The sequence below is a fragment of the Danio aesculapii genome, chromosome 18, assembly GCF_903798145.1.
Source record: "Danio aesculapii chromosome 18, fDanAes4.1, whole genome shotgun sequence".
NCBI lineage: Eukaryota > Metazoa > Chordata > Actinopteri > Cypriniformes > Danionidae > Danio > Danio aesculapii.
The window spans coordinates 46,027,169-46,052,816 of NC_079452.1; the positions used below are offsets into that span (position 1 = coordinate 46,027,169).

Below are 25,648 nucleotides of genomic sequence, written 5' to 3' on the forward strand. Positions count from 1 at the left end.
GGGTGTTTCATTCTTAATTTGTCGATTTTAACTGCAGTTTGGCACTTTCACTTTCATTCAGTTTTAATGGAATTATTGATACTGCTCTCCGTATGGGAGAAAAAAAACCCTGCATTTCTTGGTAGATGCAGACTCGGTAGGTGCAGAGCATAGCGTCAAACAGCAGTGTGTATATAGACTATCCTGTCACAAAATGTGGCGAAAATCATTCGCATCGAAAATCCTACACGACGGTAATAGTTTGATTAAGGTGTTTACATGTTTACATTCAGAGAGCAGCATTTACAGCAGCTTCCACTTCTTCTTCCACTGTCAGTCGATAATATTGTAGTGATATTAACGTACTTTAAACTTAGTAACTAAATCATTTTGACTAAGGTATGTCTTTAAAAACTGAAAGAATACTGATGACAATACTAACTAACTTTGCCATCTGAATAAACATAAACAAAGAACATTGATCATGCACTTATCAAATCCGTAGAGACAGGACAATCAACACGAACTGGAACTGTGTCTTTTTTTTTTAAAAGAAGACAAATAGCAAATCCGGATGTCATCATTTCCAGATGCGAAAAGCTCTTGGGTAAAAAATGTTTCTTACAAACATATTTTTGTTGCGTGTTAGCAGACCACTGTAATCCACAAATGTGGGCCCACATGTGTGCTGTGCTCTCATCACGGGAAAATGGAAACAAAAACTTCGTTGCGGCATATTTATAAACGCAAAACTGACGACCAGCGTCTTCGAACAATTCTTCTTCTTCCACTTGTTTTAATTACGGTTGGCAACACAACATGACATCTCTCTGCCATCTGAACACTGTAACAGGTAAAAACTTACGAAGCTATTATGCATATTATTGAAGTTACACCTCATTCACAATAGAGCACGCTGAAAAATGCTTAAAACTCAATGACGTACCGTTGTAACGGCATGTACAGAAAGCCAATCTCCACGCTGGAATTTACACAATGATCTCATGGCCGTAATGTAGCTTCAAAATTTCTTTTCAAACTGGAAGAACGAATTTGCTTGAAATAATACAAAAACAACCAATTTTCACTTTTTTTGTGTAATATATGTGTCCTAATAGTGTTTTTACCAACGTGGGAGATGACTATGACCCTTTAAAAGGAAAAAAAGCCACCCATCCTCCTCCAAAAAAAAAAAAAAAACCCATCCCACCCTCTTGTTAATAATGCCGAGTAGCTCTGAGGCCATCAAATCCCATTTGCTCTTAAGCTACGTGTGTTGATTTTCATCCCCTCCCTGGAGCTCGGTAAGACTGTCATTTACCTCATCACCTTGACACGGTCCTGTGCGAGGTCCTTTCACGCAGAGATTTTTGCATATTGTCAAACAACCGCTGAACCGTGTGAGCCAAAGGTCTGCGCTGACTGACAGGATTCGCTCACTCGTGATTAAAGCACATTAAAGAATAATGAGTCTGGCCTGCACAATAACCAATCCTGAGAAACAAAACACACATTTACAGTCTTGGCGCTGCAAAAAGACAATAAACTCTAACAAAAGCTGACATTTTTTTGACATTCATTGCTCATAAAATAATCGCAAAATCTATCATTTAGACCATAGCAAGTGAAAGTTGTTATTTCCTTAATTAGCGCATTATCTCCGCAACGAGAGGAATTAGGACAATGTATTCTCAGTGAATCACTCAAGAGTTTTTTTACCACCAAAAATGAGCGATAACTGAATGCTATTAATGGCGATGTAATGGCGTACTGGCAGTGTTAAAACAGAATATATGAGCAAACCCAATATGAGCAGGACCAGTAATGAAAGGCACAAATTATGCCTGAAATATGCAGTTGCAAAAAAAATGCCTCAAAGATGGCTGAGATTTTGATGAATGCCTCCGGAGGAAGGAGCGGGGTTCAAGGCTTAAGAGGACATCGCTCAAGCAGATGAATGCTTTTATTGTGCTCATAACCACTCGCAAGAAAGAGTAATTGAACTCTGCTGATTTAAGAGGAAATAAGCGAGCGAAATATGAAAGACACTCACGGACGCATAAGTCCCCGCTCTCGAAGTAGCCAGGACAGCACTGTGAACGTCGACGGTACATTGTCCTCACCCCGCGCCGATATGCGGTCTTGTAGCTGGTCCTGAGACAGAAACACAAAAGAAAACGTCAATAATCTGGCAGGTGATCTCCGCAAGGACATTATGACAAGCAGCTGGCTACTGTTAGCTTCTAGCATGCTACTACACCCTAGAGGAGGTAAGCGGAGAAACTGACATAATTAAAGTGAGTTAAGAAAAGTTTCCGCATTCGCTGAAGGACATTTTGCCTCTGAATGCTACATTGCGGTGCAGTGACTCATTGGGCCCACAGCTTTTAGCCGGGACATTGACGATAAAGTCTTTAATGCGGCAATTAAAACCAATGTAATGTCGGATGACAGTCAAATGGCCATTTCCATTCTGACTCTGACCACTACCATCACGGCTGGTAACATTAACACTCGGTAATAAAGACGCTGGCACACCGGCACCTTGATTTTTATGTGTCTAGTGGGAGAGTGCTGATTGTTGCTGTGAAGCAGAATCGTGACAACTGTAGATCAAAAGTCAGGGTCGTGCTCACCTGTGTCTGGTGCATTTGAACCAGTTGAGGATGTCGGTGCACCTGGTGTAGTAGATCTGGTCAAAAGGATGAGCGTAAGACTCCTGAACAGTCACTGCATAGCTGAGAAAGAGGAAAGAACAAGAAGAGATTCAAATGTCTTACTTATGTATTGTCTTTTTTGGGTAACACTTTATTTTTATTGGTCAACAGCAGACATTCTACTTGCTTTTGATAAACCCTTTGCTTTTGATAACCCTAACCCAATCTCAAGAGTCTACTAATACTCTACTACAACTCTAGAGAGAGTGAATATGTAATTTTGGTCCCACTTTATATTGTCATTTTGGTAACACTTTATAATAACTACACACTATAAATCATTTACTAAGCATTAGCATCTAGTGAATTCATTATTTGTTTAGCCTTAACTCTACATTAATAAACGTTAGTAAGCAGTTTATAACTGCAGCTACAAATACTGTATTATTGACTTATAAGCACCTACATAACGTGCTTAATAATTGTATTTTCATACTTAGTTAATGATTGATTTTTCATTACTAAATTAAGTATTGCATTATTTACAAACCAGTTGTATTTAAGAGTAGTTAAGGGTTTTTAGGATAATTCAGAATGAGTTAGTAAATGATTAATAAACTATTGAAATTAACATTTACATATCTTATTAATCAGGCATATACTAATAGTTAACTAATATGTTAATAAATGCTTTATTAACTCAACTTCATGCAATTTTGTGACCTAATCTAAAGTGAGGACTATTTATGCTTTATAAATCCTTTATAAATGACAATTAAAGGCTGAGAATCAAATGAACAATAATCTTTGCAAACTTTTCTAAAAAATAAAATTACTGTAAAGTTTAAACATTGCCAAATAACAGGAGTGTCAAAATACGACATAAAACTGGATAAAACAACAATATAATAATTTAACAATATAATAAGATGCAATGTTTAAACTCTACATTTATTTTATTTTAGGTAAGGTTGCAAAGATTTATTTTTCATTTGAAGTACAGTTTTATTTGTGTATCTTTAAATGAAAAGGAATGAATAATGTCATTTTTCCTGTTTAGAATTTAACTGAGCCTTTATTTGTCATTTATAAGGGATTTATAAAGCATAAATAGTCCTCACTTTAGATTGGGTCACAAAATTGCATGAAGTTGAGTTAATAAAGCATTTATTAACATACATAGTAACCTTTATTATATGCCTGAATAATAAGACATATAAACGTTGATTTCAATAGTTTATTAATCATTTACTAACTCATTCTGAATTATCCTAAAAACCCTCAACTACTTTTAAATACAAATGGTTTGTAAATAATGCAATACTTAATTTAGTAATGAAAAATAAATCATTAACAAAGTATGAAAGTACAAGTACAGTATTAAGCACATTATAAATATGTTTGTAAGTCAAGAATACAGCATTTGTAGCTGCAGTTATAAACTGCTTACTAACGCTCATTAATGTAGAGTTAATGCTTAACAGATAATGAATCAACTATTTGCTAATGCTTAATAAATGATTTATAGTGTGTAGTTATTATAAATTGTTACCGTAATTTTTTTAGATCCCACTTTAAAATGATATTAACTACTAAGTACTTAATATACATTGTTTTCATGTTGTTTTGCACAACATTTTTGTGTATTGAGGTTGGATACGGGCAACCCAGGCTCATTCTGAAAACGTACCACTATTTACATTTCTGGAGATCGTCGAATAAGTCCCAGGAGGTTTGTTTTTTTGCAGCTTTTGCTTTCGCAAATCCACGAGAGCCCACTGTGTACGCTTTTTGAGATCTCAGATTTCTCTCGCGAGTGCCATTCGCGTCTGCTGTTCTCCTGTAAATCCACCAGAAGCCGCTGCTGTTCTCACCAAAGGCCTGCTGTTCTCCTGTAAATCCACCAGAGGCCACTGTCGACTGACTGTTTGACTGACCGAGTGACTAATTGAGTGACTAACTAACTGACCGAACGACTGACCCACCCTCCCCCTTCCCTAAACCCAACCAATAGTATTTTAAAAAGCACAGATTGACCCGCCCACCCACTTCCCTAAACCCAGCCAACAAATTTAAAAAGCAATTCAGAAAAAAAGCCCTCTTTTGATTTTTCCCACGTTTTACTACATTATCACCCTGTTGTTTACTTGTTTATTTTATTTCTTGGCTTCTGTTTTTTTTACGCCAGACTCGAACCCGTCGTCGTGGTCAACTCCTCTCTGCATAAGTAGAAAGTGGTCACCTGCTAAGCGTGAAAAGGAACAGCGTCATACCGCCCCGTAGCGTTCATTTAAAAAATAAAATGCAGCTATACGTACCTCTGGCTATAATATTCACCATCTCCAGAAATGTATATAGGGCTACATTTTCAGAATGAGCCTTTGTTGGAAACGGGTAAGGTTATAAACAGGTTTGGTGTTATGAGTAGGGTTGAGAGTGGTTTAAGGTGTAAGGTATGGGTCAACAGTGTTTGATGGTTTTTAAAGGAGTCTGACAGTATTCAGATATAGCAATTGAATAATCACAATGCAAAAAATGCCTTTCTTACTTTGTTTTGTCTCATTTCTAATACAAATATCTAAAAACCCTAAGAGCAAGTAAAATATTGTCAGAAGAAATAAGTCCAAATTAAAAGATTTTCCTTAAAAAAGCTAAATTATCTGCCAGTGGGCTAAGTGAAATAGTCTTGTTTACACTTTGAAATCTAGATATTTGGAACTAGAAACAAGACAAAAATTAAGACGTTTTTGTTGCATAAATCAAATCAATTCCATATAAATACAGTTATTAAATACAAATCTGTAGCTCCTGGTCAACTATAATTCAGACTCAACATTGCACATTAATTTAATTTTGGAGACCGCCAATCAGACATCAGTCTCAATATTCAGTTGTGGCCTGTATTTATTTTTAATGTATTTGATTGCCATAAGGGTGTCAGAAAGTTTAACCTGGTCAATCTGCTGCAGCTGACACTATTGCTGTGTTGTTAATCTAACGTAAACACACAAAAACATTTAAAGGCTGATGGCTTTTAATTTGTATGTTGTTGTTTTTTACTATTAAAACTACTGTTTTATCTGCTGTGGTTATGATTAAAATATGAAAATTCTAATAATTTAATAAAATGAATTTGACTTTTGGATATCACCAAGCAATCCCCTGTCATTGTCCAGCAAATCCCCAGGGGGTCCCGACCCCTACTTTGGGAACCACTGACCTAAACACAACCAATAGTGTTTTCAAAAGCAAACATAAGAGCAAAGTGCACTGTGGCCACACAATTTTACCTTGATTTTACATTGCTTTTATCTGTTTTGCAGAACTAGACTTGACTCAGAGCACTGTGCATCACAAGTACATCACTGAACAAAGTGAGCTACCAAGCAAACTGCCCACATTGGAAAAATTGTCCATACAGACATAAACAGGTGAGGCAAATGCATTTGATTACAAATCTCAGACATCAATAAGCTGGTATTTATTTGGTGTTGTGCAAAGAACTGCAAAAATATAATCTTTTATTTATTAATAGTATGTAAATATAGTAAATCCTAAAGTTTTTGGCGTCATACTGACCCGTAGAGTTCATTTTACCTAGAAATTGCACTCAAACATATGTTAAAGTAAGTCTTTTGTGGTTTCACCAAAATGTAAATTGAATTTAAGCAAATATACGCACGCATTTCCAATGAGCATTTCAGTGACTTTTTAAGTTTTTTTTCTATCCATTTAATTTCTTAAATTTACAAACCTGTACATGTACTGTATGCTGCTTGCATGTTTTTGTTGATCATTTTGTGCTTAGTACAGACTTTAGCCATTAATTTCTTATAACATACTAAAAAAAGCACAAAATGTCAATTAAGAGTTGTGTGGTTTAATCCCACATTTTTGAAGACACGAAAATGCTCAATTTTTTAACTGAATGGGGTTTCATTTACTTATAAATTGATCAATGTTTACAGCATTTAAACTTGTCAAAAGTTTGACAGAAAACTCTCTGATTTCATTCAAAATATTTAAATTTTTGTTCTTAAGAATAAAAAATATCATTATGGGTTTGGAATGCGGATCGATAGATTTGCTCTTCCGTGTTTGGACTTTCAGCAGTGAAATTTAAACTACACTGAACTGAACTAAACTGAACTTCAACTCTGAAAACTGGACTGACAGTCAGTTTACTGGATCTTAAGCTGCTTTGACGCAATCTACATTATAAAAGCGCTATAGAAATAAAGATGAATTGAATTGAAATCAGTGTGAGCAAATAATGGCACAGAATCATTTATATTCAGTTATAAAGACAAATTTCATCCAAAAAAAAGGATTTTGGTAAGTTTTTCTTCTATAAAAATGTAGGTGTTACATTTGTTTGTTTAAAAAATCTCTATTCATGTTTAGTAGACATTTAAAAAAAGAGCTTCTAGTTGTTTAACGGAAGTTTTTACTCTGAACCCACATAGTGATATAACATTCCCGACTATAGGTCAAAATTAGCTAAAGGATGTTTCGTGCTGGAAATTAATAACACAAAGTTTGAGCTTTTTTGATGCATATTTGCATATACAGCAATAAACCTTCCCCGAGAAATACTCACTGGAGTAAAACATGACTACTTGCCCCTAGGGACCCCTACCTAAAATTGCTCAAACCTGATTATGTTGCAGAGAAACAAAGCCTTCGCTGGTCTCAAGTCTATAATGAACTGCCTTATGAGGGTACTGTACTGTATCCCAAGAAACAAACCCACATGAAACTCAAATGTAATATTCAAACAAGTATCCATCCATTGTGCTTGAAGTTCAAAACAACTTGTTATCTCAAATAATGAGACTTGCATAATATTTCTCTTCAAACGCTAAAGTGCAGAAACAAGATGTCTTGTCACAACTTCCTTGCAAAAACATTACAAAACCGTTGCCAACAAAATGACATTAAAGCTGCGAAATATTCTTTCAGGGAAGCAATGCTGAAACTCATTCATCTTCGCTGCCTCTGTCCTCCTCTCTGCAGAGGCAATCGCTCCTGCTTATTTGTCATAACTGATAACACCCTTTACAAATAATCATTTCTCAGGCAATAGGTTCAGTCAAAACAGATTGTTCTGGTCAAATGGATGCTGTTCTGCTTGTTTTATTTTTGCAACTTATTCTTACTCTCTCTCTCTCTCTCTCCTGCTCACACTACAAGGTTAATAATAAGAACATCAATAGCGTTCTGTGTGTTTAGTGACTGAACTTAATACCTGTAGGCAAGTGTAACCAGATCAACACTTCCAAACACAATCCTTTACATCCCTTCATCAATGGTGCCATTAAAAGAGAATGCAGTCAATAAGGGAACAAACAAACGTAAATCCTCTAAATCTCGGCGATAACAGAATAGATCTGAAATACAGCTTGGAACCACTTAAATCCTACACTGTTATAGCTTCAAGTTATATGAACACTTAGTCCTGGCAACATATGTTTTTAGGTCACTGTTACTTATTAAGCTTAACAAATCATTTTCTAACTTAATTTTATAAGTTACATATAAAGTATTCAGCTTAAAATTTTAAGGCAACCTGGATTTTTTTACAGTGTACACATAAGCCCAAATGTATTATTGTAAGCTTTTATCAGTATTTAATCAAGTATTAATAAAGCCCTAAAATATTAACAGTATAAAATATGGTGAAGTATTTCAGGTATCTATTTTAAAATTAATTATATAACGTTTTTAAGTGTTATTGGAATAGGTGACTTAAAAACTTTTTGCATCTTGACAAAACTTAGTAAGCAAGCACAATCTTAAACAGTTCTCTGAGTCAGATGTAGAAAGTCCATTGCTTTCTAGTGAATCAATTTGCATGAAATTCAAAACAATTCACCAATTCAAGCCACCAAATATTAAATGATATGCTCATTGCTCCTTATTTCACACATAAAAAAGATATATTAGGGATGTGTGAAATTAAAAAGAAACTTTTTTATATAATAACGATAACTTAGGCACGGTGGCTCAATGGTTAGCACTGTGGCCTCACAGCAAGAAGGTCGTTGGTTCGAGTCTAGAAGGTCGTTAGTTCGAGTCTCGGCTGGGCCAGTTGGCATTTCTGTGGGGAGTTTGCATGTTCTCCCTGTGTTCAGGTGGGTTTCTTCATGGTGCTCCGGTTTCCAGTCCAAAGACATGCGCTATAAGCGAATTGTGTTACCAAAAACTGGGCTTAGTATGTGAATGAGAGAGTGAATGGTTGTTTCCCAGTGCTGGGTGGCGGTTGGAAGGGCATCCACTGCATAAAAAAAAATATGCTGTCCTGGAATAGTTAGTGGTTCATTCCGCTGTGACAACCCCTGATAAATAGGTTACTAAGCCGAAGTAAAATGAATGAATGAGTGAACTGATATTATGCTTGCTGAATGTGAATTTATATAATAAAATACAGTTAACATTCATTCATTCATTTTCTTTTTGGCTTAGTCCCTTTATTAATCAGGAGTCGCCACAGCGGAATAAATCGACAACTTATCCACATATGCCCTTCCAGTGCCAAACCATCACACATACACTCTTATTCACACACATACACTATGGACAATTTAGCTTACCAAATTCACCTATAGCGCATGTCTTTGGACTGTAGGGGAAACCGGAGCAGCCAGAGGAAACCCACGTGAACACGGGGAGAACATGCAAACTCCACACAGAAATGTCAACTGACCCAATCCGACGCTTGAATCAGCTACCTTCTAGCTGTGAGGCGACAGCGCTACTTAATGCCATTAAATAACATTAACTATAATGTCATCTCCAATATTATTAAAACAACAATTACAAAATTATTTTGTAATTAAATATATTTTGTATTTTTATCAGTTGTATTTATTGTCAGTATTTTCACTCAAGCTAGATGCATTCATCTAAACTGAGACGGTCATAATTGAAACTATCATAATAAGAAGGGGACAATAACATCAAGAGATGAATAATAGCAGCCGAAAGAGAGAAAGATGTAGAAATGGCTAGAACAATTCACTGTCAGAAAAGTGTTATAGACATACATTCATTTAAAAACAGAACCAGTTGCACAGCATACAACTGATTTATGTATTATAAATGAATAAATACAAATTTAAAAGTATATAAGTATCATTCAAAACAATAACTAAAAGTATCATTCTAGAACAGTGTTTCCCAACCCTGTTCCTGGAGGCACACCAACTGTACACATTTTCAACTTCTCCCTAATCAAACACGCCTGAATCAACTCATTAAAACATTACAAAACACTCCAAAACCTGAAATGAATAGGTCAGATAAGGGAGACATCCAAAATATGTACTGTTGGTGTAGCCGCCAAGAAAGGGTTGAGAAACACTGTTCTAGTATCACTCAAACAACTATTAAAACCCTTCTCTTTCTTGATCACCTGAACCACTATGAATAAAACGAAGAGCCCATCTTCTCTCCACCAAATCTTCTCTCTAAATCAAACTCAGGCTCATTCTGAAAACGTAGTCCCGTGGACAATCCTGGGAGGTATGTATTTTTGCAGTTTTTGTTTTTGCGAATCCATGAGAGGCTGCTGCGTATCTCAAATTTCTCTCGCCAGTGCCGTTCGCGCCCACGATGTTCTTGTGTAAACCCACCAGAGGCCGCTGTCGACCGAGCGTCTGTCTGACTGACTGAATGACTGGATGACTGACTGGCCGGCCGACCAATCGACAGACCCACCCCAACCAATTTTATCAATTGACCCACCCACCTTACTTCCCTAAAATCCAACCAACAATTTACAAAAGCCGTCCAGAAAAAGAAAAGCCCTCATCTGATTTTTACCATATTTTTGGGGATTTTACCCCATTTTCACCCTGTTAGACACTTATTTTTTGGATTCTGTTTTTGTCTTACTTGATTTCTGGAACCACTCTTCCCCGAACTTGAACCCTGTTGTCAATGTCGTGGTCTTCTCATCTCTGCGTCTCAAGTCCGCGACGTACACAATGAGCTAACTGGACAAACTGGTTGCGGCAAGAAAACCCTCCACACGGGGTAAGCTGTCAGCCGGTAAGCGCAAAAAGGAACGGCGTCACACGCCCTGTAGCGTTCGTTTTAAAAAAATGCAATGCAGCCATATGTACCACCGGCTACATAATTTGTGGTCTCCGTCCGCGGGACTATGTTTTCAGAATGAGCCTGTGTTGCCTAAAGCTAGCACTTATTTCTCTGAACACAAACAGTTCCTTTATATACATAATTAGCACTTCTTGTGTGTATTGCCTCTTCTTGTTGAATCACTGAATGCCTCCTCAATTGTAAGTCGCTTTGGACAAAAAATGTGCTGCTAAATGACTAAATGATACATTTTTGACAAACTTATAATACAGCGAACACTGCCACAGCCCATTATAACTCAATCACAATCCTCAAACAGTTACAATCCTCTTTCAGCCGAAGCACCTTTCTGACATGTTGGCGAGGCATAGCTACACTGTGTGAATCCTGCAATGGATAAATGGAAGGTAAAACGGGGGTTTAACACAGAAGAGTGGCCCTCTCTCACCTCTCCCAGTGACTGCAGACATTGGGGTCATCAGGGTTGAGGCTCCATGCGCTGATAATGAGGCCCAGAACAGCCAGCACAGGCAGGGCTAATGGGTAGGCCCGTACCGGCCCCATGACTCCTCCTGAGAGAACCGCGGTGAGAAAAAGAGAGAGAGAAACAGTCAGAGAGATGGAGACAAGGACATTTTTTTGTCCTTTATCATTCTTATAAATTGGAGCCCTTGAAACATTCTTGGAAGTGCAGTGAAAAGAGATGGCTTTTTTAGAATAATAGCACAAGTATTCGATATATATACAGCTGATGTCAGAATTATTAGCCCTCCTGAATTATTAGACCCCCTGCATATTTTTTCCCCAATTTCTGTTTAACAGAGAGAAGATTTTTTCTTAACAAAATAGTTAATAACTCATTTCTAATAACTGATTTCTTTAATCTTTGTACATAATATGTTACAAGATATTAGTATTTCAGTAAGTCATGTGATATTCTGCAATATCAGCGCTCCTACAACCTCTTTACCCTTGTGTATCACTCCACCCCCATGACAAGCAGAGAAATAAGCTCACTATACAGTTTAACAAATATTACAGCTGTTGGACAACATAATGTACTTTTGAGGCTTTTCAGGCCAAAATTTAGGTGCTTAGATTGCAACAATGCAGTTTATTTATAAGGATAGGGCCTTTTAAAAATATTTATCATTTCGGATTAGATTCAGCATGTTGGCGGCCATAAGCAGAGCAAAGAAATTGATGGTTGACTTTCCGCAACAAGATGGCAGCAGAGACCACATAATAAGTCCTTAGGGGAGAAAAACTCAGCATAACTTTAAAACTACAGCTGATCAAATCATTATTAAACAGGTAAATGACAATCTAAGTTGATCTCCCTTTTTTTGTATGTTGTAGTGCTGTATTTATACCATAGTAATCTGGTAGTGTTTGCTTTGCTTTGGCTTTTTCGGGGTTAATTATTGTGATCTCCCGATTGCAACAGTGAAATGCTGGAACATATCTCTGTGGACTGATGGCATTTCATACATATGAGCAATATCACACAAGTAGCGGTGCAATATGGTTGTATATCAGCACTGGTGGGAGGTGTGCGTTGGCTTGAGGCCACAGGCCGAGTGCCTTAGTGTCCCACCAGTGACAATATACAGCCATTCCGCACTGCTACGAGTGTGATTTTGCATTTATACAACAGTTTGACAGCATAATTGTGTGTATAAAATAGAAAGTCAAACACGGAGAGTCTCAAATCCCCTTTTGTATGAAGGACTACTTTCTTCCGCCATTCATTCACATCTGTAGTTGACAGTCAGCTACTGTGAACATTGCTACTGCATAAGCATCACTTTAACTAGTGTTTGAATGATTCTCTAGCATGCTGTCTAAAGTGATGACTATACAGGTGATTATAAGGATGAACAGCATGAAATGCCATCAGTCCACAGAGATATCTCCCAGTATTTCTCTGTTGCAATTGGGAGATCACAATAATTAACCACGAAAAAGCAAAAGCAAAGCAAACACTACCAGATTACTATGGTATAAATACAGCACTACAACACACAAAACATGTATTAATGTCACTTACGTGTTTAATAATGATTTGATCAGCTGTAGTTTTAAAGTTATGCTGAGTTTTTCTCCACTAAGAACTTATTACGTGGTCTCTGTCACCATCTTGTGGCAGAGCATCAACCATCAATTTCTTTGCTCTGCTGATGGCCGCCAACGTGCTTAATCTTCGATAAATATTTTTAATTAAGCACTATCCTTATAGATAAACTGCATAGTTGCAATTTAAACAACTAAATTCTCGCCTAAAAGCCTCAAAAGTACATTATGTTGTCCAACAGCTGCAATATTTGTCATACTGTATAGTGGGCTTATGTCTCTGCTTGTCATGGGGGTGAAGTAATACACAAGGGTAAAGAGGCTGTAGGAGCGCTGATATTGCAGAATATCGCAAGCTATCAGCCAATCAGATTCAAGAACCAGACAGAACTGTTTTATATATATATATAAACATATTATATATATATATATATGTGTGTGTGTGTGTGTGTGTATATGTGTCTAGTGACCGAAATGGGTCACCAGCCAATGAGAACCACAAAGCGTTGTGGCAGATGGCTGATATAATGGTGTGATATGTGTGTGATAGAGACTAATACAATTTAATTAAAACAAATTAGATGTACACAATATTGACAAAATAAAGGTCCAAATAGTGTCTGGTTGACGCAACAGCTATATTTTCACATAGCCCAGGACATTAGTCCTGTGGCAGTGATGAAGGACTCTTTAAGACCACACAGGGTGAAGCGTTTGTTGAAACTGTCGAGGTATTTCATTAGACACATGATGGGCGATGAGCATGTGTGTGTGATGAATTGACATGACGGAGACAGATGTAGAAGGGCACGCGAATGACACACTGCACAAGCATGGGCCACTGAAGCGTGAAAGCACTGATTATGTTAAACTACAGGGGGTTTGTGTAGAAGGACACAAGAACAACAGTTTGCGTGATTGTAGGTAATGCTACACTATGTGTCTGATCAGAAAGAACCACAATTAAATTACTAAATGTCCTGGTGAGGTGCAAGCAGAGCATAAAATGAACACTTGGCGAGGGCTAAATGTGTGTAAAAATTGGCGTTAGTGAATATATGAGTGATACCTGCCAGTTGGCCTGTAGCTTTTTTTATTAATTCTAACAATGCAATATGGGCTAGCATTTAAAAAAAGGGCTGTGTTGTAATTACATTAATATGTTTCATTTGTACATTGTGAAATTATTTAATCACATATTATATTTGCCAGAGAAATGACTCCCAATATAAATGGAAAGCCGTCATTGTGTTAAATGCAGAAATGCAGTCAAATATACATTATAAAAAGTAATTTTAAAAGGAAATATTCAAAAGAGAATGCATTGTATGTGTTTGTAAAGCACTCTGAGTACCAAAGGAAAGCGTTATATAAATGTAATGAATAATTATTAATTATTATCATTATTCCACACAAACTTTAACCCAATTGTTTGTTTGTTTGTTTGTTTTTTATATCCTTTTTTTCTTTTTTCCAGAAGTTGCTTCTATATTAGTATTTAGATTTAGAAAGGGGTTCCACAATATATCGTATTAGAATCGATTTCACAATGTAATAAATCGAAATAGTCACATCGTGTGTGTGTATACGCAATGTTGAGTCTGGGTTATAATTGATCACTGATCATAATTGAAGTGTTTTTTGAGGCCTGTGACTGTGTGAGGGTTTTATAAGCATTGAACTATTTGTAACTCATTTATAATGGCGATTAACTGTATTAAATTGTTTAGAAAATGAAGGCTATGTAGTATTATTTTACATTTGGTTATTTAATTAACGTTACTGAAGACCTAAATACAGTTTGACTCCTTGTAAAACAATCAAACGCTGTTTATTTATTTTGTATCTTTTTCATTATTGAACTTATCTTTGCACCTGCATTTCGTTGCCTTGTACTTGTACATGTGTGATGACAATAAATTGAATCTAATCTAATCTTTGCTTGTAGATTTTTTCTTATATTTTATGCATATGCACTCCTCTATAGAATCATCCCAATCAATCTCACATTTTAAATTTTTTCACTTTTTCACACCAATATGAATGAAATTTCAGACTTATACATGGCTAAATGCTAATGATTTTTTTTCTAATGGCCCAGTTGGTCCATCAGAAAAGATTTTTACTTGCCCCATCAAAAAAAAAATCTTAGCCACAAATTTAAAATAATGTGTCAAAACAAACAAACAAAAAACTATAATAAACTAAATGTGTGCACAACAGTCTGTCTACGTCAATGTCCTCACCCTATATAGTCTTTAAATCCACTGCGAACTTTCAAACAATAAAGCTATTTTAATAAAGCTATTAAATTTGCTATTAAAATACTAGTTTTGGCTAGTAGAGTTTGGTTAAAAGTTTTATTGAGATGAATTGTTGATGATTGGATAGGTTTTGGCCCGAATGTCTAGCTTAATGATTTCAAAAAGAATTTTTAAGGCCTAAAATTTTATTTTTAGGGGGTGACATGGTGGCTCAGTGGTTAGCACTGTTGCCTCACAGCAAGAAGTTCGCTGGTTCGAATCCCAGCTGGGTCAATTGGCATTTCTGTGTGAAGTTTGCATGTTCTCTCCGTGTATACGTGGTTTTCCTTCGGGTGCTCCGGTTTCCTTCACAGTCCAAGACATGTGGTATAGGTGAATTGAATAAATTAAATTGGCTGTGGTGAATGTAAGAGTGTAAAGGTGTTTCCCAGTACTGGGTTGCAGCTGGAAAGGCATCCTTTGTGTAAAACATATGCTGGATAAGTTGACGGATCAATTCGCTGTGGCAACCACTGATGAATAAAGGGATTAAGACGGAGGAAAATGAATGAATGAATTATTATTCCACACAAACTTTAATCCAATTGTTTGTTTGTTTTTTCATTCTTTTTTTTAAGTTGCTTCTATATTAATATTTAGATTTTGATATATGCTAGACTAAGCTGAAGGAAAATGAATGAATGAATGAATGAATGTTGTTTTTTTTTAATTTAAGACATTTAAAGACCCCGTAGACACTTTGTATATTTACAACATTTTGGTAACCAGCATTCTAGTTTTATGTTCAACAAATGTCAGTAAATGATGAAATTAGCATGAACTATCCTTTTATGTTTTTTATTTTTATTATTAATTTTCAAACATAAATTCTATGCTTAATGAAACAGTCCTCTAAATCTAAAACTTATAGGGATATAAAAAATTGCTATGCCTTTTTTATTATTATATCTATGGACAACTGAAATCAGAATTATTGGCCCTCCTGAATTTTTTTTCTCCCAATTTCTGTTTAACGGAGAGAAGATTTTTTTCAACACATTTCTAAACATAATAGCTAATTTCTAATAACTTTTATCTTTGCCATGATGACTACATCATATTTTACTAGATACTTTTCAAGATACTAGTATTGAGCTTAAAGTGACATTTAAAGGCTTAACTTGGCTACTTCTGTTAAGTTAGAGTAATTGGAAGAGTCATTGTAAAACGATGGTTTGTTCTGCAGACAATCGGGGAAAAAATACTTAAGGGAGCTAATAATTTTGACCTTTAAATGTTTGAAAAAAAAAATTTAAACTGCTTTTATTCTAGCCAAAATAAAACAAATAAGACGTTCTTCAAAATAAAAAATATTATAGTAAATACTGTGAAAAATTCCTTACTCTGTTAATCATCATTTAAAAAAATATTTTAAAAAGAAAAAACAATTCACAGGAATTGTGACTTCTGTCAAAAAATTACTGACCAAAATTGTACTTTAGGCCCTGGGTGTACGTATTTATATTATGCAAACAAATAAATATATTTTAATGCACAATGATTAGACCGTATACCTAATCCGTTAATACCATTTAACAAATTGTATGATCTGTCTAACAGCATCAGCTTCACTTGCTTGCCAATCTGAGACTACTGAAAGGTGCTCACAGGTCATTCTCATGTGAGAGAAAATCAATATCGATTTCACTTCCACTATATAAGAGTTCATTCAAAAGCAGAGGCTGAAGTCATGTTCATTTCTGTAAAAAGGTTAACTTACACGGTCACCCTTTGAAGGCTTCATATCAGTTCACACAAGAACTGCAGCTGCAAGATGTCTCTATCAAAGTAAAGCTGTTATGATGTGCTGCTCAGCTGTTCTAACAACTGCTCCCTATAGTGAATCACTGGAATGACAGCTTGGATGCTTAAAGTTTTGTGTATTCATAAGTGGACACTTTTGCTTGTATTTTGTATTGGCATACTTATTTGTATACATTTTTAAATGTAAAATATAGGTATACTAGCAGAATTTTAAGCTTACAATCAGCTGTAAATAATTGTTAACGATTCAAAAATACATATAAAATGCAAATACTTAAAATGTTAAAAAAATTCTACATATATATAATACATATTAAAGGAATAGTTCACCTAAGTTTTTTATGTATTTTATATGTATATTTGAAACGTTAACAACTGCTGTTAACAACTGATTTTGTGAAGGTGTGTAAATTAACTACAAATTTTCATTGTCATTTAGATTTGTACCCTATCTGAAGATTGAATATAACTGAATTTATATTATAAGATCTCTTTAATAGCAAATTCAATCATAAATTAAATCTAAATGGTAGTAAAAACACAGTCAATGTTAATTTTTATTTTTTTGTTATTGTTGTTGTAGATACTATATAATGGTACTCTACAATGAACCACATTATATATAAATACTTCAACTTACATTACCATTTAAAATATTGTTTTTCAGGATTATTTATATTTATAAATTAGTACTTTTTAGCAAAGATGTACGCTGTTATAAAAAAGAAAATGCTGACTCAACTTAAAATTTTAAGGCAACAAACTTTAGGACATTCTTGAGTTGACTTTCAACCCAATTACAGCACTTGATTTGATTTAAGTCGAGTAAACTCAAAAATGTCCTGAAATTTGTTAACTTAAAATTTTAAGTTGAGTCAACTTTTCTTTTTTACAATGTATGAAATGTAGAATAATGAAGTTTGACCTGCGCGCTCACGGTTTTAAAAACTTTTTTTGGTGTGTTAATCTTGTCAATAATATTATTCAGAAGGTCATTATTCGCATTCATTACATAATTGCTTTGTATAGTTTATATTTTACATTCTTCAGGTGATACAAAACACAGATGTTTCGGCACAATGCCTTACTCCAGTTATGTCCAAACACACGTCCTATTCTTATGCCCCATATGGTGATGTATATGTCTGAATAACCCTGGCAAGTGGACAAATCTAAACTTGTTTTTATTAAAGCAAATTTAAATATGCATATAATAAATAATACTGACAATAATAATAACAATATGCAAATGCAAATTGTCATGAATAAACTGAACAAAGCCCTCCCTGACATGAATAAGGCATCAAGGTGGTGGTTTTATATTTATATCGAAAACTTTCTGTGTGTCTTAAGCAATGTGTACACATTTTGGACCTGCATAGGAGCATAACTAACACGATCTGCGCTGGACTTTAGACCAGGTTTTGGTTGGTCAATAGCGCGGTCTATTTCAGTTGATCAAAATAGCAACGCGCCAACAATGCGCCTTAACAAATCTCTATTTTAGACCAGCACACCCATGAGTCCGCAAAGTGGCACAAATGGATTTGTTATTTAAACAACGTGGTGCAAAACGTGAAAATTGGGGTTGCGCTGGTCTGAAAATAGCAGCAAATCACACCAAACACGTTCTGTGCCTTATTGCGCCGGGTGTACAATAGGGCCCTAAGAGTTCTCATATAAGTTTTCATATAAGTCATATAAGTCTCATATAAGTCTCTGTGACATACAGTGTGTTTAAACCCAAACACAAGAACCTTCAAACTTTTTAACAGCTTCAAACTTTCAACAAAAGTGTACACCAAAACTAATTTTAAAGATTACATCAGTTTGCAGCTCCTTAAGGAAACAGTTTCAGGTAAGCATTTTTAACAGTGACAGATTCGTGCCTTTGATACAGGTCAGTTTAAAAGCAGGACAGTTATCGACAACACTAAGTTATATAGCAGTAAATCTAAAACATCTGCCACGGCAAAAAAACCAATAAGTTTTTAAGACCACGATCAAACCCTTTCTTCAGAAATGAATCCCATGCATTATGAATCACTGATTTTCACCGTAAGATCACTTAGCTTTTAATCAAAATGCATCTGCGGCTCTCTGTTATCCCCATAGACTCGCGGTGGTTCTCGAGCATGAAAAAGATTGTACTTTTGTCATGGCTTTAAGTAGGACTACCATAATGAGGCATCTGACATCAAATTATTCTGCGCTTCCTCTTGAAGTACAGGTGACTCTAATGAACACTGATTTCTAAGAATTAGAGCTGCGTGGATCCAGCTTGGCGTAATAGTGATTGCCAACGAGAAGAGACAAGAGCAAAGGCGCCGGATCCCGCTCGGACTCACCTCAGACCACGAGCTGCAGTCCCAAGAGATGTCTGCGGTGGAAGATCACTGCCCGCCTGAACCAAACAACCAGACACAGAAGAGCTGTGGACCAGACAGACCGATAATCAAGACTCAGAGCAAAGAGAGGGCACCTGGGTATTGAGAAAGAGAGAGAGAGAAGAAACAGTTAGTGCTCAACTTCAGAACAAGAGAGCGGGGAAAAGGTCTAAATGCCAAAAGAGAATGAAAGATTGAGAAAAAGGGACACTCGAGAAAGAGACTTGAGCTTTAGGGGCTCCCCAATGTGACAGCTGCTAAATCCCTGATATTAAATCTAAGCCGCACCTCTGGTTGAAGCGTCGGTCTCGTTCGCCAAGGGTGAGAGATTACATTACCTTAAGTGCGTGGAGTGTCAAAACCTCTCGTCGCCACGAGAGCATTCTCCACAATAGTAAAGGAGAACAAGCTATTCATGGCCATTAACGACACAATGACAAGTACCGGCGTGCCGACAGCTCGGGTCTAACTAGGGGCCTCGTATTCCTCAGCCTCATTACGCGGATCTTCATTATGCCTGCGTCGGGCCCTGGGTCATCTGCGTGGGGTTCAGGATGAGATGAGAAAAATAACACTGACTGAGGGTGCAAACAAAAGATGCCGTTTTCTTGCTGTCATCGGGATTCATTATTTATTCTGCTTTTCCTTCAGATGCAGAGGAGGCCGGGCAGAAAGCCGCAGGCGAGGACATGGACTGGAACAAGAGCGGGAAGATGAGCTGGAAGCACACTGGAGGGGACAGGCTGTCTGGAAGTGACCTGCTCTGTCTACATGCTGCAAAGTTCAACAGTCAGATTTGAAAGCAACTGGGTCTTGTTTGTCCATTTTAAGTACTCGGCGGAGCACCGCGGAGACAGTTTTAAGATACTGAGATGTGACGGAAGAGCAAAAATCCACGACTCACGTTCTTTTGGATTTACAAAAAATGGGGGAAAAAAGGAATCCTGAGGGGGAATTATATTAATGCCAATTTCTTAAGCAACAAATCTGTATTTTAGAAAGGTTTTTGAACAATCATGTGACTCCCAACTAGGGCTGCACAATTTTTCGTTGCAGCATAGATATCGCCATGTGATCATTTGCTATAGTCACATCGCAGAATGTTGAGTGTGGATTACAATTGATCATTTTGCAAGACCTATTTAAGACCTGTCACTGTATGAGGATTAAAATAAGTCAGGCATATGAAATTGTACTGTACGTTGAAAAATTAATTATTAAAAAAAAGTTTTATGGAATAGTTTATCCAACGATGACTATGCAGTATTATTTTACATTTTATTATTGAATTACTGTATACCTGAATACAGTTAAACAATAAACACTGTTTATTTAATTTGTAACATGTTTATTCTTGAATAATACATTTATACCTAATAGTTTATAGCTTATATAGTAGTTTGTAGCTAATACTTTTCGAAGTATTAGAGCAATGGTCTCAAACTTAATTCCTGGAGGGTTGCAGCTCTGCATAGTTTAGCTCCAACCACCTCCAACTCACAGCTGCTTAATAGTCTGTAGTAGTCTTGAACACCTTGATTAGTTGAATCAGCTGTGTTTGATTAGAGATGGAGTAAAACTGTGCAGAGCTGCGGACCTCCAGGAATCCAGTTTGAGACCTATGTATTAGAGCCTGCTCGGCTAGACTACTCAACAGCTTCCTCCATGCATTCCGTAGTATGTCCCATACAGGTGAGTGGGCTTAACAAACCACCTGTAGAAAAGACACCCTCTCATCTCTCTGACTCTTATACCAGGTTGCACATTTGCACTATAGACAATCACTATAAACACTATAGACATCGCTCTAAGTCTCTTGGAAACACTGTGCATTTCAAATTGTGCTTCATTTAGATGAGTGGGCTTGACAAACCACCTGTAGAAACTCTTCTCTCTTATGCACATGACACTTTATTTAAACTCCATCTTATAAGAACTCAATAATAAAAATGATGTTTACTATACAGTAAATGTGCCATAATCATGTGGCACTGCTTGCTTCAACCTTAAATAACTCTGGCACAATATTAAACATTAAATACCTCTTTTGCACAATATTCACCTTTAATACCTCTCTTGCACAATACCCTGCACAACATTGTTCAGTCTTGTGTAAAATAGCCTGTCTTATGTGTATAGTTAAGTATCTTATAGTATATGTTAGTTATGCATAGGTTTTTTAACAGCTCTTATGTCCAGTGTTGTGTTTCTACTTATGATTATTTATGTAGCACCATTGTCCAGCGAGAAACTACATTTCATTCCTATGTCCACACATGTAGCGGAATGACAATAAAGCACAACTTGACTTGACTTGACTTGGCTTGACCTGACTTGTTTAATATTTTTTAATCAGATGCACTCACCTGACCAATAGACTGCGGAAATTCCAGATTCATTTTTAAATATAAGTGAATTCAGAAAAAATACATTTTAATAGCATTTTCTATTATTATTGTAGTCATTGCTGTAGTTTTGATCAAATGAATGCCTCGGTCCACACATGATGTTTTTTTAAACAATTTGTCTGTTTAACAGCAGTTTGAAGATGCTGAGATGTAAAGAAGATTAAATAAGCTAGGACTTGTCTCGCATTCTGGGGTGCATTTCCGAAAACCATCGTTAGCCAACTAAGTTCGCATGTTGTGTCATTAAAAACATAGTTTGTTGATTTGGTGTTTCCCAAATCCATCGTCCGAACGAACCCTCGGAAACTGCATCGCAAACTTCTATGCTTGCAACTACACCTCTAGAGCTGTAGCTAGAAACATAGTTCCTGGCTGTGTTCTATTCCCAGTTATTCCCCCTATGCCCTATTTATTTAAAACATTCTAACATCTACACTTGGAATGATTTTTTTTAAGCATTAAAGTCATCTCTCCTTAGGTGTAATTTGTTTTCAAATTATTTTTACAGTTCAGTTTTAGCGATCTTCGTGTTTACAGTTGTGCTCCTTTCGCAGTGCACTTTGAAAAAGTTAATGTCATTTTGAACACAGTCGTGGCTCATGGCGAAAGCTATAGATGACCTTTTATTTAAAAAGGGAATTGATGTTATGTCTCCAAAGCTTGTGAAAACAAAAAACAGCATGCGTTAATGCTTTTAATTTATTGTAGGTTATTTATTAAGTAGACTTTTCCAAAAATAAAATAATTAACAATATACTACTTATAATAATAATAATAATAATAATAATAATAATAATAATAATAACAATAATAATAATAATAATAATAATAATTGTCATCATCCTTATTAATATTATTTCTAAAGTATGATTTTTTCATTTCCTAATAAATAATAAATATTAAATTTCATTTTTTATATGATTTAGATTTGATATTAGAATATGTGTTAGCTTTTGTAAGTGATTTGGTAATTGATTTGGTAAGTGAAGGAAACATTGGTTTCCTCCGTTTACATATATTTCAATTAATATAGAAAACGAGTGCATGTTTTTACCAAAACTAATATTGGATTTTTTTTTAAATGCGATTGCATGTAAAACAATATAATTTTCACAAAGAAATTATGGGGTTCTTCTCTAAAGATGTTGTTACTCCACCCCATTTAGAGCATCATTAAGGGCGTTTTACATTATAACTAACGTGGTTCAAACGATGGATCTGTCACAGAGAAATGGGTTTTGGGAAACACTCGTCATTACATTGTTCTTTTCCCAAACGATGCATCATACTATGTTAATACAGCCACGAGCAACGTCATTGATTGGGAAACGCACCCCTGTTGGATTTATAAAAAAAATTGTTTTCATGCTGAGTAAATGTTACAATTATTAGCAACAAATCTGCACATTACGATGATTTGTCAAATATCATGTAACACTAAACAATAAAGTAATTCCAGTATTAATTGTATGTGAATTCTGAAATAATACATTTTAATAGCATTTTTCACTATTATGGTTGTCATTACTGCAGTTTTAATCAAATGAATGCAGTCTTGGTCCACACAGGATAGGTTTTTTAAACAATTTGTCCGTTTAATGGCAGGTTAGAGATGCTGAGATGTGAAGGAGGTCAAATAATCAAGGACTCGTATCATATTCTGACTTTTTTCATAAGAACACTGAGAGAAAATTGTACAATTATAGGCTACAAATCCACATATTTTAAAGATTGGTAAAATATTATGTAATCCAGTAAACAGAGTAATGACGGCAAACAAATTCCAGGTTTCATTTTATAATATATGTGAATTCTGAAATAATAAATTTTAATAGCGTTTTCCACTATTTTTGTTGTCATTACTGTAGTTTTAATCAAATGAATGCAGTCTCGGTCCACACAGGATGGGATTGTTAAATAGTTTGTCCTTTTAAAGGCAGTTTGAAGATGCTGAGATGTGAAGGAGATTAAAAAATCTTGGACTCGACTCGCAATCGTTGGATTTATGAAAGATTTTTTCATTAGAATGCTGAAATAAAATATCATTGGCTACAAATCCGCACATTACAATAAGTTAAAGATCATGTAACACTGAACAATAAAGTAATTCCAGTATTCATTTTAAAACAAATGTGAATTCAGAATTATTACATTTTAATAGTATTTAGACTAACATGTCTTTAATTTTGATCAATGGGGATTTTAAAACAAATTTTCAAGTGCTACAGGGTGTTGATTGTCCGTCTAATGGCAGTTTGAAGATAGTGAGATGTGATGGAGGTGCAATAACTCATGACTCAAGATTTCCAAAAGATTTTCTTCACATAGCGCCATACCACAGCAGAAATCATTCAAGGTTCCATCCTACAGAACAGGTCTATACAATGCTGAATTGATGATTGTTGAGTCGACCTTGTTCAATATATTATTTTAGTATTGTTTAGATATTCTAATGAGTCATGAGACTGTAGCATTCAAAAGAAACTCCTAATGACTGTTACTCTGATGAAGGCAGCTCTCTGCTGAAAAGCGTAGGTTTTTTAAAGATTAGCCATGTGAATAAAGGCTTTTTAATGTTTTTTCCACATTTTTCGATTGCCTTGGTCTTATTTTTGCTGTTACTCTGATGAATCCCTTACCCAAAGAGTACCGACACATTATTTAAGCTACCCCTGAGCACTTTGATATTGTTTGATATTGGAGGTTTATACTTTGTTTTATTTATTAAGCAAACAAAATAGACTCATGTTATTTATTTAATTTACATGATGGCATATCATTTCTGTATGCTGTATGTCTGTATATTGCTAGTGAGGTGTGACAGAAGTGCAATAATCCACAAATTGTGTTTTGTTGGATTTGCAAAAGATGTTTTCCTTACAATCCTGAGAGGAAATTCTGCAAATAATGCCAATAAGATACTTAAGCAACAAAGCTGCATATTAGAATGAATTCTGAAAGATTGTGACCAAACAATAGAGTAATGAAAATCTAGGATTCATTTTTAAATACATGTGAATTCAGAAACAACACATTTTACTACTATTTTACACTATTATTGTTGTCTTTACTGTAGTTATAATCAAATAAATGCAGTTTCAGTGCACACAGGACAGCGTACATTTCAAACTGGCCTACTAGGAAGTGGGGTCTTATTTGCTCATAAACGAAGCACCACTAAGACACAAAGGCAGTGTGGAGATACTGGGATATGATGGAGGAGCAATAATCCACAATTTGTATTCTTTTGGATTTACATAAGATGTATTCCTTAGAATCCCAAGAGGAAATTCCACGAACAAATGATGCTCTGAATTTTTCTGTTTATTAGTGGCAACAAGGGTGCAAAATGGGATTGCATATATTACGCCAATGAGGCCCTGAGGGTGGAATGTATAGGCACATCACTGGACTCATTACAGAACATAATGAAGTGTGTAATTGAAAGCTAACTGAATGAAAGGTGCGAGTTAGATTGAACCGAAAGTGGAATTTCCATTTGAAAGAAGCTAACTCTGTAAATAATTCAAATGATGAATACTGTAGCATGACTGTATCTTGTTATCAGAGGGCCACTCGCATATTGATTTATATTTTTGGCCTCACATTTTTGAGTGAGGACGATGGCCGGAGGTTAATTTGATCACCATTAATTAGAGATGAACAATGCATTACTTCTATATTCACAGCTTAAATATTTGGATCATTGTTTAGTGTCCCGTGATGACTTAGAAGTTATTGTAATATGCTTAACTGTTGTGCTGATTAACATTTATGTGACTATCATGATTTTATTTTCAGCATTAATGTGAAACCTGATTATTTTTTTTTTATTATTCATGTAAAAGTTAATGCATTAATGCATCATTGCTGAATTTGTGCTGAGACCAAACATTTGGACATCATGTTATAATCAATATAAGATATTTTGTTTATTGATCAGTACACTCTCAAAAAAAAAGTGGTACAAATAATGT

The 25,648-nt window shown here is 35.5% G+C and overlaps 1 protein-coding gene across 1 annotated transcript in view; it reads right to left on the reverse strand.

The window, feature by feature from the left end:
* megf11 (multiple EGF-like-domains 11) overlaps window positions 1-25,648 on the reverse strand; it is a 254,354-nt gene that overhangs the window by 189,113 nt on the left and 39,593 nt on the right. The window contains exons 2-5 of the mRNA XM_056478777.1: window positions 19,225-19,358; window positions 11,185-11,308; window positions 2,616-2,717; window positions 2,033-2,133 (exon numbers count right to left, since the gene is read on the reverse strand). Of these exons, the coding sequence (XP_056334752.1) occupies window positions 2,033-2,133; window positions 2,616-2,717; window positions 11,185-11,300 (319 nt within the window). The 5' untranslated portion in view covers window positions 11,301-11,308; window positions 19,225-19,358. The remainder of the gene's footprint in view (window positions 1-2,032; window positions 2,134-2,615; window positions 2,718-11,184; window positions 11,309-19,224; window positions 19,359-25,648) is intronic.